At 35.3% G+C, this 16,402-nt stretch overlaps 1 protein-coding gene across 1 annotated transcript; it reads right to left on the bottom strand.

The window, feature by feature from the left end:
* Positions 1-8,205: 8,205 nt before the first annotated feature.
* On the bottom strand, positions 8,206-11,489 carry LOC106662869 (protein SON-like). Its single transcript, XM_014387290.1, has 2 exons — positions 11,351-11,489; positions 8,206-9,156 (listed from the first exon to the last, which is right to left on the bottom strand). The coding sequence occupies exon 2, from the start codon at positions 9,148-9,150 to the stop codon at positions 8,284-8,286; it is 867 nt and encodes a 288-aa protein (XP_014242776.1). The 5' UTR covers positions 9,151-9,156; positions 11,351-11,489; the 3' UTR covers positions 8,206-8,283.
* Positions 11,490-16,402: the final 4,913 nt, after the last annotated feature.

Here is a 16,402-nt window from a genome sequence, read left to right as displayed (position 1 = left end):
TCACATGTTGAAAAGCCTTTGCGGAAACCCATCTGAAAGTCACTAAGCAAATTGTTATTGCAAATGAAGGACTCCAGGCGTTTAAGGAGTAGACTGGAGAATCCTTTTGAAAAAGCGTCCAGGCAAGAGATGCCTCTATAATTTTGGGGTACATATTTAGATCCCCTTGCTTAAATAACGGAGAAATGATGGATTTACCGAAAGAAGGTGTCACTAGACCAGGGACAAAGATATAATTGAAAAATGAAAGGAGACGATCAAGAAATTCTTGTGAGGCAAACTTGTAAAATTCATAAGGAATACCGTCTGGGCCAGGAGACTTATTATCTTGTCATTTCATAAGATCATTGTATAGCTCAACGTAAGAAAATTCTTCATCAAGAATTGGCTGATGAATGAATAACAGACATATTGTGAGGGGAGGAATTCAGAAGAGTTTCAAAGTGTTCACGCCAACGGTTTAAATCTATGTTATTTCCTGAGATAAAATTTTTCTTTTTAAACCTGTTTACAAGCCAACAAAACTCCTTTGAGTCCTTTACTAATGTGAAAGCCGCTCGGCCGTCTCGACGAGATAAGAACTTTTCTTAAGAGCACACGTTTTTAAAGAACGACTTTGCACGCAAATAAGAAGTTTAGCTATTTCAGATCCGGACTTACAAAAAAGATTCAACAGTGAGAAACATCTGATTCTTCCCTTAGCACATTGTAAATCAAAACTAGGGTTTTTCTGAATATGCCCAATAAAGGAACTGTACGTTTTACGATTTCCAGAAGCATTATGTATTACTCACAACAACGAATCAAGACTTGCTGAGGATCACCTAAGACTGGGACACCCTACAATTAGGAAAGGTTATTCAAAATTTTATTTTTATAGGCTTCTTGAATAAGATTACTCCTTTTCGGAGGGAGGAGAGGGAGAAACGTGTCACTTTGGCTATTGGTTTGCAAATCTAATTGGTAATTGAGGATAGGTAAGCGATCTGACAATAACTCTGGAATTACATGAAAATCAGACAAAAAAAGGAATCACTGAACTTCAGACACGACACAAATCAATACGAGAATTACCTGTTGGCCCAATAAAAGTAAACCCCCCCTTCTATGTCTCCAGGAGATCGGCCATTTAAAATCAACAAATCACACTCATAGCACAATTCAAAAAATTCCTACCATGTTTATTCAGAGTTAAATCTTTTGATGATGTATTTGCGACAAGTTTACTTAAATAAGGACTTGATTCCAACGGGGAACGGGAATGAATGGGAGGTGCCCACCCTGGCATTGAAGTCTCCAATCAGGACTAGCTTTTGATTTTCTGAAAGAAAATTATTTAAATTAAAGAAATCTACATCCCAGGAAGACGGGTTTAAATAAACTGGAAGAACGAATATTTGGCTGAGGACTGTATGTACATAAATCGTAACGGGACCAGAAACATAAATAAAATCAATTTTGTGACCTATGATATTTCTCTTGAAAGCTTAGGTCTCCCAAAGTTAGAACTTTTTTGTGCTGGTAGCAACTTTAAATTATAATTTTCAAAAAATTCCACAAAGTCTTTGGAATTGTATCCATAACAAATGTTTTTAATAAAATGAAAATATCAAAGAATTTTAGAAAATTTAAAAATAATAAGTTATTAAATTTAGAACCAAGACCAATAATGTTATAACACATTACATTAAGACGAAACATAAATCTTTTTCTGGATTAATGCCCGGTGACAGACAAATAGATCTCAGGAATCAGTCTCGCCGGCTTTCGGGTCCATTGTAGAAGAATTTGTCAACAAATTTTGAACAGTTATCGAAAAGTTACTATTCACACGTTTATTAAGGTTTGGTACAGATGTTCCCATCTTTACTCATGGGCGTCGAGACGGATCTTTAACGTCCGGACTTATCTCCAAGGGGACTTCTCAGAACCTAGTGTTCTCGAAAGAACACCAGAAAGATTTTACAGGCATGGACTTATCACATCCCTTGGCCAGCGAGGTGGTGCAATACTAGCCAAGTTCAGAAGTGCCCTGAAAAGGGCACATCCATACATGACCCTTAAAAAAGACAGTTTTGTGGGTTCCAGCACAGCCTTTTGGCCATGCCTTTCACCACTCCCGGAGAGATGGAGTAGGCACTCTCTCCAGCTCCAGTTAGCCGGTACCCTCCAGCTAAGGTACAATTTGTTTACAAACCACGACCACCACGAGTCCAACCTCAATTAGTGGAGCCGCTTGGATACTCCACTCCCGTGGTTCAGTACTTTTTTTAAGGTGGGGCTGATCGCCCACCCGGGAGGTCATACGAACTCCCTACTGGTGCAATCGTTGCCTGAGGGGTGCGGGTTCAGTAACTCAGGATTCCTCTGCCAAAGCAAAGGGGGGGAGGGAGGGAAAAGGAAAGGGTTAGGAAATGTAAGGAAGGTAATAGGGATAATGCCTCCATCATTGGTTACCCCCAGGCTCCAGGGTGGATGGTCTGACTTTGCCTGGGCCCACAGGGAACATGTCCCTGTGGGTAGTAAGGATCGGTACACCGTTTTTAGCACCACATTTCAAACCAACCTTGGGACACCACCTGAAGGTGTGATTCTCAAGTTTCAAGCTGTCCGCAACTCTTCACCTTGATGATAGCCTTCCTGAGGGCGAGGAGTTTTGCTCTGTTCCGCCTGGGAGGTCCTATTGTATGTAGAAACCTGTTCCCTTGAGAACATTTGAATTTTTCAAAACTTTTAATTTATCCTTAGATCGGTCAAAGTCACAAAAAGAGGACCTTCCCTGATTCAACATATGTTTTGTGATTTACCCAGCCATGAAGCTGACCAAAAATAAAGGTCAAAACGTCAGCAAAACAATTAAAAAATTTTTCCCTCAACTAAAAACCTTAGTTAATTAAAAGATATTAATTGGTCAAGCGGGCCACGAAAACTAGTGAATTTAATTAATTAAAATGAAGTATACTTCATTAAAGCTCTCCGTGGCCATTTTATTTGTCGTCGAGAATCCAATCCGATTACACGACATTTGAAAAATGGCAAAAAGGAGGGAAAATTCAAAAGGTGGGGTTGAGATGGGATGTTGGTGTCCGAGTGGATCGAGGTCACGATAGCTCAAGTGGTAGAGCAGCGGCGTATCAAGCCGAAGATCGTGAGTTCGAATCCCGCTCGTGCCATTGATTTTTTTATCTCAACTAAAAACCTTAATTAATTGTATGATATTACTTGGTCAAGCGGACCACGAAAACTAGAGAATCAATTAAAAAGGTTTTTCTAAACTACCTCATTCTCGGGGGGCCTTCAACAAATTTATTTTTATTGTTTAGACTTAGATATAGATTTATTATTATTATTATTTAGACCGGATTGTGGAGAATTTATTGGAGAGGAGAAATCTGAACATTTTCCCAACAAGTCTAGGTTTCAATGTTTATTGATTAAAGTCTAAGCAAATCTGAGATAATCGATTCACAAGTGTGAAATATATTTTATTTCAGCTATTTACATACATGTATGTTCTATAATTTATGATTTTTTTAACGATAAATATAACAGCCAGATTTGTTTAATGTTGATATTGTTCCTTTTCTTGTTTTGATGTTATAGTTTTTTCAGTATGTAGCTATTAAAACTGCTATCTATCTGTGTAACTATTTTTCACGTTAATTTATAGTCTGCAAAGTTCTGAATTTACACCCTGATGATTAGTAAAGGATGACGCTGCCGATAGTCGGATAAGCCTTTCAAGGATTGTGTCCCCCATTGGGAAATATGTATTTAAAGCGGCCACTTCAAACGCCTCTAATCCGTTGGTAACCCGGATTTGTTACTATCCCAGGCGAAAATCTCATGAGATCTGTCCCTGGAGTCAAAACTTTCCGGCACATTCACAGGCCAGGTGCAGCTCCGAGAAAACGCCGGCTTCTGAACATCATTTCATAACTTTACTACGGGAAAAAGAGATCAATGGGCTTAGGGGATGAATGGGAGGAGAGAATGAAACCTCTTGACATTAGGCCTGCCTTTTGTCGGCTCTGCTGAATGAAAACTCCTCGAGACCGTCAGAGCGTGAAATGACCACAGCACCAGGTAGCAATGGCACAAAACACACATTTACAACCAATATTATTTGCATCAGATCTGTATCATATACAGGTACAACCAGTGGCCATCTTGTCCAATTGAAATTTAACAAAATAAATTTGAACTGTTTGATTTTTTGTTGAGATCCGCGAAACGAACTTGTATATAGGTCGTCCTCGTTGTCCAAATCTTCCAACCTTCGCTGGTCTGGTCTGTCTAAAACAATTCGGTTAACAACAAATTTTGTAGCTGTTCTGAATATTATTGTAATTGTTACAAACGTATTTAAAGGACAAACTGAATACGCCGAATTGACATCTGAAGATCAACCCAGCGACGACAGGTAGACTAAAGTGATCGGCAACCCCGCTGATCACACAGAGAATAAATTATTATTAAATCCATTATATTTCGTGGTACGATTCACCAAATAACTTCTTTCAATTAATTAATCTTTATGTAAGGTATTGGTTGAAATGAAAAAGTTAGTGTCACGAGCGGGATTCGAACCCACGACCTTCGGCNCGGGATTCGAACCCACGATCTTCGGCTAGATACGCCGCTGCTCTACCACTTGAGCTATCATGACCTCGATGCACTCGGACATCAACTTCCCATCTCAACCACACCTTTTGAATTTTTTATCTCTTTTTTATCTCAACTGAAAACCTTAATTAATTGTAATATATTAATTGGTCAAGCGGACCACGAACCTAGTGAATTGAATAAATTATTATATTCGCCAAAAATTTGTTATTTTGCCATACACAACTGAAGAATGAATATACACACATCATCACATGTTAAATGTATTTATTTTATTTTTAAAACGTTTGTTGTATACAAGTTTAGGCAAGAGTTAGACAGGTTTGAATGTATCTATTGTCTTATATCTCTTTCTTGTTTTACTGTATAAATTTTATTCAATATTCCATATAAGTGGATAATTTTATACAAACTCTACGTAAAAGTTAACTCTACGTAAGTTGCCAAATATTTTTAATTTTCTTACAGTACATTTGGTGAAAGTATAATTTTCTATATAAAATTTTTGCTTATGTATGTAAAAATAATTTTCGTTTGTAATATTAAAAAAAGAACACTTACTTTGTCTTATTTATTTTAAATTTAACAAACGAATGATTCCTTCATATAACTTGTAAATTGTTTTATATATATATATATATATATATATACATACCAAAATGGGAAAAAAAGGAGGTAAAGTGTTTTTATCTGAAAAGTAAAATATGTGTTATGCAAAGCTACATACATTTGTGGTACATACTGATAAATCTATTTTGCACAAAGGTGCGTTCATTCGAGAGAGCGAGAGCGAGAGAGAGAGAGTGAGAGAGAGAGTGTGTGTGTGTGTGTGTTTTGTGTGAGAATTGAATTTAATTTACCATTTTATTTATAAAAGCTCGCAAAATTAGGCCTCATGGACCTTTTTTACATTTAACAAGCATTCGAACATACAAATAAAGTTTAATTCAAAAAATCAGTAAACTATTTCAGAAGAAATATGTTACAAGAGGAATTCAATGTAGAGTCAAATTACCGGTGATAAAAAATAAAACATATTTGCCAAAATTCATCAAATTACAGAGCAACTATATTGTTAAATAAACTATTCTCCAACCTAAATGACCTTCTGCAAAACGTAAATTTATGTATATATAGAAAAAAATTAACAAAATGACAAGATAAATTAATTATAAACTCTGCACTTACGATTTGATTTATTTAACTTTTTAACTACTTACACAGGAAAATAAAAGTATACAACCAAATAACTTATTCAAAATCTGGTATTAGAGCAAACATTTAAATGTGTAGATAGTTCAGCATAATCTTTAATATGTGGTGATTAGTGACAGTTTGTGGATGATTATTCAGAAATCGTGAGATGCGATCTGGTGTGACGTAGGTTTAAGTAAAACATTTTCTTTATCGTGCCAACGTTTCGATCTTTTTTGAGGTCATCTTCAGGGCCTGGGATTTACAATCATTGTTTAAATTGTTGCATTGTAAAAATTCACTTTTATCCACATCCTATATGTATTTGTTAAATTTAAAGAATGTTTGTAAACTCAGGCCCTGAAGATGATCACAATAAAGATCGAAACGTTGGCACGTTAAAAAAATATTTTTCTAAAACCTACGTCACACCAGACCGCATTTCACGATTTCCGAATAATCATTGGGTAAATTATTGTAAAGTTTTATGGATTTAGGAAAAAATGAATTATAAAAACAGTTTGTTCGAAAGAATGCCATTTTAGATGCAGTTTGAGAACGTGAAAAAGTAGCGGTTTTTTAGCTTTAAAATGACAAACTGTTGGTATAACGATTTTTTTTTAAATTAATCATGGGAAATAGTCAAAATTTTGTATTCTAACAAATCATCAATTTTTAAAATGGATAAATGATAATATTTGTCATAAATCCTAGAATCATAGTACATATATGTAAGAAAGAATATTTTTATTAGAAATATTAGAAATTACTGCAAGGCCATAAGTTATATTTGGAAGTATTAGTGCATCAAAAAGCTTTATCTTCATGGATGAATAAATTAATTTTAAATATATTTTTTTAAATTGATATACAATGTAATGTTTTCTGCTAAAAGCTTTTTCAATGACAGAGAGATAATTGAGCGAACGAGAGAGAGAGAGANGAGAGAGAGAGAGAGAGAGAAAGAGTGGGAGAGTTGGCTTTGGCTGTTTGTTTATGTCCATGTTTACTGCTATTTGACAAATTTTTATATTTTTTTCGACTCGGCATACATCTGCATACTTATAAGGTTCATTCATACTCAACATTTTTAAAATTATTTTTGTTAAATATCCATGTTTTAGTTTCTTTGAGTGCTGTCATTAGCCAATGGGAAAGAATAACGTACGGGAAAGCTTGAATTACTTGGTTATTTTAGTATTTTATTGCCCCTGAGAAGCTCTAATTTAACCAGACCGTGTCATCACGAAAGCGGGATTCTTGAATGACTCCGAAGGTTCAAAGGTGTTTTGCCGCATGAGTAGTCCATTGAAGTCCTAGGTAGCTTTGTTAACAAGGCGTTAAAGATTCGGCCCTGTTGAAAGGGCCAGGTGGACCCTTTTGTCGCACAACGCCTACCACTTAGGGAAGCGAAAAAGAGGGATATATCATCTCGAGTACCAAAGAGTAAATGTTGCCTCGGACAGCGTTTTTACAAAAAAGGTGGTAAAAATAAGAAAAATAGAGTTGAAAGGTCAATTTCCTCAAGTACCTGTTACTTTTTGAATTCCGTTCTAATTTTCGAAAAATCTTTCTACTAAAACTTGGACGGTCGAAATCTGAAAACAACATAACTCAAGTTTTATAACACCATCGCTGATATAATGTTTAAACACCAAAATAATTTAAAAAGTGAATATTCCCTTATGTTCCCAGGCATATACATTTTTGTATATTCCTATTTTCTTTGGGTATTTTCATACCTACCGTTGTACAGGACCTTTTTCGACCTCGTAATTTTGCCGTTACCCACCATTTTGACCGGCTTACCTTTGTTGTTTTGGTCTGTGTTTTGGTTATCTTCATTTTCGGTGGTTTCACACATACAGTCTAAAATGATCGGCAACGACCAAACTGCAATTCAAGACTTGGTTTTTTCCTCAAGCGTTGTCAACAGGTCATATCTACCCCACGGGGGGAGGCTTGATGCAGATCCTCTAAGCTTTACGGCCACCGACCCGACGTCCCGTGGCAATTGGTTCAAAGTGCACTGAAAAGCGTTTAAGCTCCTATCACACGGGGATACTCAAGTATTCAAGACTAAGATACTTGGTGATCAAAAGACCCGTCATGCATAAATAGGATGGGCCACTCAGACGGTAGTACTCTCTTTTCTCGTTCTGTACCGGCAATAGTAAAAATCACTAGACTTTTCAATGAATTACACTAGATACGTATTTTGCCAACAGCCAAACGAAATTGTTCAAGTTTCTGTTCAAACCACACACAACTTGGCACTATAGTTGACACAAGTCGTCTAGTCACTCCGTCTCCTGGTTGTCAGAGAGCTGGAGACCAGATTTGTTAGTAAGCCCTAAGACATATTTTTATTAATAATATTAATACTTTAAACGACTCAAAATAATTTTTTTATTTGCTTAAGACACAGACAACAGAATAGGATAAATTGCACTCATATATGATTTAGCAACTTGGGTGGTCGGGAAGAACCAACGGGCTTGTGTCTTTGCGCTTCTTGTGGGCAGTGCGACACGGCGGACGCTTTGTTTTTGAGTCAGATTGCCTTCCCTTTGAAGATGAGTGCCTTCCCTTTGAAGATGAGTGCCTTTTCCTTGAAGATGAGTGCCTTTTCCTTGAAGATGAACGCCTTTCCTTTGACGAACAACGTCTCTTCTTTGATAACGAGTGCCTTTTCTTAGAAGATGAGTGCCGTTTTTTTGAAGAACAGTACCGTTTCATTGAAGACAAGTGTCTTCTCTTTGAAGATGAGTGCCTTCTCTTTGAAGATGAGTGCCTTCTCTTTGAAGATGAGTGCCTTCTCTTCGAAGATGAGTGCCTCCTTGAAGACGAGCGCATTTTTCTAGAAGGACGACACAAACGTGAACTTCGTCTTTCACTCCTGCTTTTCTTTTTCGGCGTTTTTTTCATTTGGTGTTTTCGACTGCTGCTGTGGCAGACTTGTCTTCTTTTAGGTAGACACTCAGCCCGATGATGCCTGAATTTTGAATTCCTTCTTCTGTTAGCCATCATCACGGATCTAAGGTGTGATTTTCGGTTGTCGCCCTTCTTCTTTGACCTACTGACCGCCCTGGAATTCATCCTCTTTGAATGCTTCTTCACGCATCCTCTCCCGGCTCTTCTCAGTCCTTTCTTTAGCGCCAGAGTCACAACTCCTTTGATGTCATTTTTGTTAATGTCGTAAACCGCGCTGACGACTTTAGCGACTTCTTGTATCGTCGTCCCGGGAATGGAGTAAAGTTCGATCACCGCATTCTCTAGATCGCCTGGAAGGCGTTTTCTAACGTTGTCCTGTTCTTCTTGTCCGTTCATAATTTTCTGAAAGGAAAATAATACTGTTAGAATACATCCGTTTGATATTTTGAATATTAAGTAAAGTTGATTTATCTAGAAATCGTGAGATGCGGTCTGGTGTGATGTAGGTTTCAGAAAAACATTTTCTTAATCGTGCCAACGTTTCGATCTTTATTGCGATCATCTTCAGGGCCTGGGATTTACAAACATTGTTTACATATAACAATTACATTTTGGATGTGGAAAAAAGTGAATTTATACAATGAAATATATTTTTTAAATTATATTAGATAGTAAATCCCAGGCCCTAAAGATGATCTCAATAAAGATCGAAACGTTAGCACGATAAAGAAAATGTTTTTCTGAAACCTACATCACACCAGACCGCATCTCACGATTTCTAAATAAATATCGATTAACGGTCACTAATCACCACACATTAAGTAAAGTGTTGAGAGTGTTTTTTATTTTATTGCAAAATTAATTCCTTAAGTAATCCATAAAATAATTTAACCAGTCAAAACTGTTCAAATTTAAAAGGCACAATCGATTTCAATCATTCAAAAAAATGCAATGTTTATTACGTCCAGGCCGAATCGAACTGTGCATGTTAATAATTTAAAAAAAGCTTGGAAAATCGTTGTCATAAGTGATACATTTTATGAAAAATGTGGTGTTTAATGACTGTTAATGAATGATTATTTGGAGATCGTGAGATGCGGTCTGGTGTGACAAAGGTTTAGAAAAACAACAAAAACATCTTTATTGAGATTTCAGTTTTCAAAACACTTTGAGTGAGTCGAAAATTTCTATTATTGTATAAATTCATTTTTTCACATCCTATATGCATTCCTATAATTTAAACAACGTTTATAAATCCCATGCCCTGAAGATGATCTTTATAAAGATCGAAACGTTGGCACGATAAAGAAAATGTTTTTCTAAAACCTACGTCACACCAGGCCGCATCCCACGATCTCCAAATAAGGGGTATTCACGATCTTTGTGTTGGTCCTGTTAGATCGAGAAAAATGATGTAGTTTTGTAAGAATCGGCTAGTTAATATTGCTCGATCTAACAGGCCAGGGCCAATGTTATGTCGAAAATACAGTCATGTTGCTATCCGTTAGAGCTTAGGTAACCAACATGGCAGCCATGAATTTAACAGCTGTTTTTTTGTTTACCAGTATTTTTATTCTTAAATACGCAATAATTAAATCACACCATACGTTTCTTTAGTTAATTTCTGACCTGTCCTGGTACTCTTTTATAAAAGATACATCCCATATCATAAAAGTTGTAGGCTGTTAGACGTTAGGAAACAAGTTAGGTATTCGGCTCGAATTGAAGTGTGTCATTTGTTAGTACTTTTCGAATGCATGATAGATGCAAAGCATTTTGAATGAAAGAGTTGATCATTTTCCATTTTTATTAACTTCTATTAACAATTTAACCCAAAAGGAAACCAAAACAAACAACAACAAGCTCAAGGACTGCTATAGCTTTACTTTTGGTTCTAAGTCGACACTAACGTTTAACATGGTAAGAAAAGAAGGGGCGTTCACAATCTTACTGGACATTTCTCTATTCGAGTTGACATCTTACAAACATCGTGAATACCCCTAAAATTTACGAAAAATACAACCAGCCATAAGCTGCGTTCTTCTGTGTGTACTTTGCTTTTAATGGATCCATGAAGTTATTTGCTATTCTCGTATATATAAGAAACAACTGAATTTAGGGAATGGAGTTCAATCGTACGTAGAAATAAATTGCATAAGCGTCTTTCCACGTCCTGCTTGTACCTCTGACGAGAGAAAATTTATCTATAATATATTCGTTTTTTTACGGTCTTTGGAAACAATAAGAACGTAACATTTTGATGCCGGTTTTTTGTTGCACATATTGTATAACTGTCTCTACGCCCTGTTTTGTAAAATACAACTCATGATTTGAAAGATTTACCAATATTGATCAATGTTGAAATTTGTCTTAGACATCGTTATGAATCAGTTTAGATTTAAAAATGCTGAACATTTCAAAAAATAAAATTTTAAAAACTTAATGATAAGGACTTTAAAAATGATTCGCAAAAAATTAAAAACTAAACTAACTAAAACAAAAAAAATCAATAAATAGTTCGGAATTAAAAATAAATGAAAACGATACACAAAATAAACACTAAACCCTATTTGAAACAGTAACAAAATTTACTTACGTATAACTTTTAAACGTTGAAGTAATTTTAAACTAACATTTGATCTGAAAGTATGAACAACTACTAATAAAAAATGAATTATTACATTTACAACAGTTGTTTCGTACATATGATTTTTGATTGGCCATGCCGTGCATTGTGTTCTTGTACCATTGAAATTCCAGTTTTTTTTGTACATTTAAGCATTTGATAAAAAAAAAATTTGATAGGAATTCAAGGAGATGTAATATAAACAACATGGAGATTTATAATACAAAGTATAGGAAATATTTTGTATTATACCAAAATAATATTTTGCGCGGATTGGAATTTTTAGTCTTCAAATTCTTCACACACAGTTCACTAAAACATAAAACTTTCTGTCTCTGTCTCTCTCTCCCCCTCATACTCACTTTTTTCACACGCGCTCTCTCTCACTTTCTCTATCTTTCTTCCTTTCGCTATAATGCCTCTCGACCAATTTTTATTTTATTTCCATCCCCTTCCCACTTTCTTCCCTTTTTTTAAATCGAAAAATCGTTTTTTCATTCTCCCCCTCTCACTTTCTCTTTCATTCTTTCCCTATATGGCCTCTCTTTTGCCAAATTTTTTATTTTCTATCCATCCTCGCTCCCAATCGATTTATCGTTGTTGTAACATAAGTCGTTTGTGACCTAAATTTGCGAGATTTTTTAAATAAATTATAATCGTTCAAAAATTTTATGAATATATATAAATCTACCTAATTTTGCTATCATTTCAAGGACGAGTAATTTATTTTGCCTGCATTCAGCAGACGGATTTTCTATCCATTTTTTTTCGTATTATTTTTTGGTCTATCATTTATTATTTGTTCACGACATTTGAAAAATGGCAAAAAGGAGGGAAAATTCAAAAGGTGGGGTTGAGATTGAAAGTTAGTGTCCAAGTGGATCGAGGTCACGATAGCTCAAGTGATAGAGCAGCGGCATATCTAGCCGATGATCGTGGGTTCGAATCCCGCTCGTGCCATTGACTTTTTTATCTCGACTAAAAACCTTAATTAATTGTAATATATTAATTGGTCAAGCGGTTAAACGAAATTAGTGAATTTAATGATTTAAAATGAAGCATACTGTACTAAAGCTCTCCGTGGCCATTTCATTTGTCGTCGAGAATCCAATCCGAGTACATTTGAAAAATGGCAAAAAGGAGGAAAAATTCAAAAGGTGGGGTTGAGATGGGAAGTTAGTGTCCGAGTGGATCGAGGTCACGATAGCTCAAGTGGTAGAGCAGCGGCGTATCTAGCCGAAGATCGTTGGTTCGAATCCCGCTCGTGCCATTGACTTTTTTATCTCAACTAAAAACCTTAATTAATTGTAGTTAAAAGTACTGTTAATCTTTTTATGGTTGATAGTTAATCGGTTGTTGATGCAATGTTATCCCAGATAGAACATCTGCCTTGTACTTTGCTTAATGGTTTTAGATAATGAAATCGGCAGATCGACTGTACCATGGTTTTTTCCTAATACCTTCAAGGGAAGGACATTAAGAGGCGAGAACACATTTAGAAAAAGGAACTCAATGGACGATAAATGACTATGCTGATGTAAGTGGAATCCTAAATGTCCAGGAATCAATTGATTAAATCCACTGAGCCTCAATGCCGGTTAATCTTTCCCTGGTCCCCCCGGATAAGTCACGCTCCATTCAGAACGGCAGCCCGGATGATTATTGCCGTGCACGGATCATCGATGCGACCGTGGCGAATTCGTCTTGATGAAAATTCCCATTGATGATGTTTACAATGTTTTGACATTTCATCCCTTCCGTGAAAACCCTTGGTTTACGTCTTTCATATTTTTGAGTCAAATTCATAATTTTACGCTTATTCCATGCAAGTTATTTTCGTCAGCACGTTGATCAATCATTGAAAAAACACCTGTTATGTTGAAAAATCTCGATTAAACTCATTTGTTCTATCATGTGCACACTGCATAAATGTATTTACATTAGATGGACAATAAAAAAAATTGAAACCATATTTCTCAACATAAATAATGGATTGTAATCAAAATTTCATTAATCATTCTGTAAAGAAAAATAAAAAAATAACTATTCCAAATATTTAGGTAATTATGGAATCTAACAATTAATGTTGCCGGCCATCCTCTTGGCCTTTGGCTGTCCTTCAAGACCTGGCTGGTGTTTTCGTGTCCTTGTTACGTTGTCTTCTTCTTCTTGTCCGTTCATTATTTTCTGAAAGAAAAACAATGCTGTAAGGATGTATATATTGAAAAATTAAGTGGTTTATTTATTTATTTTTTTTTTTTTGTAGTTGGAACATGGGGACATGTGTATTTTTATACGAACAAATTCACCCGGTTTTTCTCACCCTTATATCCCTGCTTCCGCTTAAGAGAGGCTTTTGAAATTCGAAACATAAATTAAGCTTATGCACCTTAGGTCGTTGTAAAAATTTGACCACTTGATATTAAGCCTTTTTGAATGGGGTGAATTTTAAAATCTACACTTTTGTTACTGTCTGACTCATCATCTGTCTATTCATCAAAATTATAAGGCACTGCCCGAATAAGTAAAAACGTAAAATTACGTAAAAAGGTAGGGTTTATAAAGCAAGTAAAGAAAAAAGTTTGAAAGTTGCAATTTTCTCAAAATTAGTGTCGCTACATGGGGGGAGGGAGAGTGTAGTCTCACCATCAAAATTTTAAAGTACTTCCCGCACAGGTAGAAACATGAAATTTGGTACAGAGATATTACAAGAAAATATAAGAATCTGAAAATAGCAATTTTTCAAAAATTAGTGCCATTTCATAGGGGAGGATAGTTCTAAATGCTTGAAGTCACGTGCATCCATTGATTTAGGGTCTTAGTTAAAATGAAAAAAGTTAGTGTCACGAGCTGGATTCGAACCCACGACCTTCGGCTCAATACGCCGCTGCTTTAACCACTTGAGTTATCGTGACTTTGATGCTTCAACCTCACGTGAAGTCACGATATAAAATAGCTGCGTATTTAGCCGAAGGTCGTGGGTTCGAATCCAGCTCGTGACACTAACCTTTTTCATTTCGACTAAGACCTTACGTAAAAAGATTAATTAATTGGAAGAAGTAATTTGGTCAATCAGACTACTAAATATAATGGATTTCATTACTACGTTTCACCTTTAAATTTTTGATTAAAATGGGTTTCGGTGCCCCAAACGGCCTCCGGGAGTGAATCACTAGTTTGATGGCTGACTTTTTGCTTTTTTAGGAGAGAGTCTCCTTTTACCTTTTATTTTGAGTTCACTCAGGTTATGGAATAAAAAAAGAACGGACTTGGCGACAGTTTAGATATCATTACATTGATAGGGTATTTTTTTTTAAGGGGTCTGGAACTTGGTCCTTTTTTCACGGTTAGCTTTTGGTTGGATTACTTTTACTGACTTATTTTTCTAAATTATTTTTATTACCAGATCGATAATTGTTATGTATGGTATTTCTTAAGTTACAATTGTTTATATTCATAGAAGCATAATTTCATTCGGCTCAAATACACTTGTAACAACGTAACTTATACCCTTGCAAATTAAGAGTCAAAGTTGGAGACTTTCTTCGAAGATTTTTGAACTGCTAGGAAGTTATTGTGTTGCTGTATCATCTGGATATTGAAAAAGATACCACGGTGTTGGATGTTGAATAATTGGAGGACAAATCTTTTAAGTCCTTCATAGCTCTTGGTGTAAAGAGTAGAAATTTATTGTCGCTTTAAATGAACTGCCAATTAAATGGGAGCATATTATTTCAAACAGGTACGTTGGGAATTCAGTTTTTTATTTTTTATATATTAATCTATGAAGCTACACCTATCAAGGACCTGCTGAAAGAGTAGAAATGCAGCTATCATGTTCTTTTGTTGACTGTTTATTTTTGAACTCAACTCACTGGTAATCCGAAATTATCGGTAAAGAAGAAAAATAATGTTTTTTAATTACTGAGACAAGCCACGATTGACAACGGAAGCGTACAATTGAAACTTTTATTGAACCGGGGTTCACTTACCGGGTATGTCCAGAAAAATCCTGTCAACCCCAGGACATTTTTCCAAAAATGTAAAAGGCTTGAGCCCGGCTTTTATGTTCATTAAAAATCATCAAATATGTCCTATAATATACACTAAACCCTCAAATATGCAGTATAATATACACTAAAATATTAAAATAAGCAGCGTGAATGTGGGAGACATCACACTAAAAATTGACCAATTTTTTAAATTCAGATATATATATTTTTTTTCTTTTGGTCTAATAGTTATTCAATTTGAAAAGAAATAAAACAAAAAATTCCAGACACACAAAAATTATAAAATTTAAAATGTTATGCGAAATAAATAATTAAAATTAATTAAGTTTCAATTACTATTGATAATTATATACATTTCACGGTTAGTTTCTGTAAAACTACAGCGTTTATCGCTCAAAATATATTTGTATATGTTCTTCCAATTTCAACAGAAGTGAAGGGAGCATACTTGTAGGAACATAAAAATATTGAATTCCAAAGATTCTCTGCATAACAAGTTAATTGTTTCCATTTAAGATTTCATTAATTAACCTCCGTTCAGTCATAACATAATCAATCCGGTATTTTTGGTGAGGTTTTTTATTTTTTAATATCTTTTGTAATAATGTGTGGTGATTAGTGACGTTTGTCGATGATTATTCAGAAATCGTGAGATGCGGTCTGGTGTGATGTAGGTTTTAGAAAAACATTTTCTTTATCGTGCCAACGTTTCGATCTTTCTTAAGCCCTGAAGATGATCTCAATAAAGATCGAAACGTTGGCAGGATAAAGAAAATGTTTTTCTGAAACCTACATCACACCAGACCGCATCTCACGATTTCTGAATAATCATCTTTTGTAATATAATTCCTGCTTCGCCGGGGGTTTCTGATTTGCGTTTAAAGAAAAAAAATCCAACCTTCTATTTTAGAAGTTGAATCACCCACTTTTGGCATTTTTTTAGGTCTACGAAATGTATCAAATTTGCGATATTCCCCAAATTTGCAAAGTTATGTAATATTCTCCAAAT

The sequence above is a fragment of the Cimex lectularius genome, unplaced genomic scaffold, assembly GCF_000648675.2.
Source record: "Cimex lectularius strain Harlan isolate CLEC.00 unplaced genomic scaffold, Clec_2.1 scaffold256, whole genome shotgun sequence".
Classification (NCBI taxonomy): domain Eukaryota; kingdom Metazoa; phylum Arthropoda; class Insecta; order Hemiptera; family Cimicidae; genus Cimex; species Cimex lectularius.
Note: the sequence above shows the minus strand (reverse complement) of the source record. Positions and strands in the feature narration are given on the sequence as shown.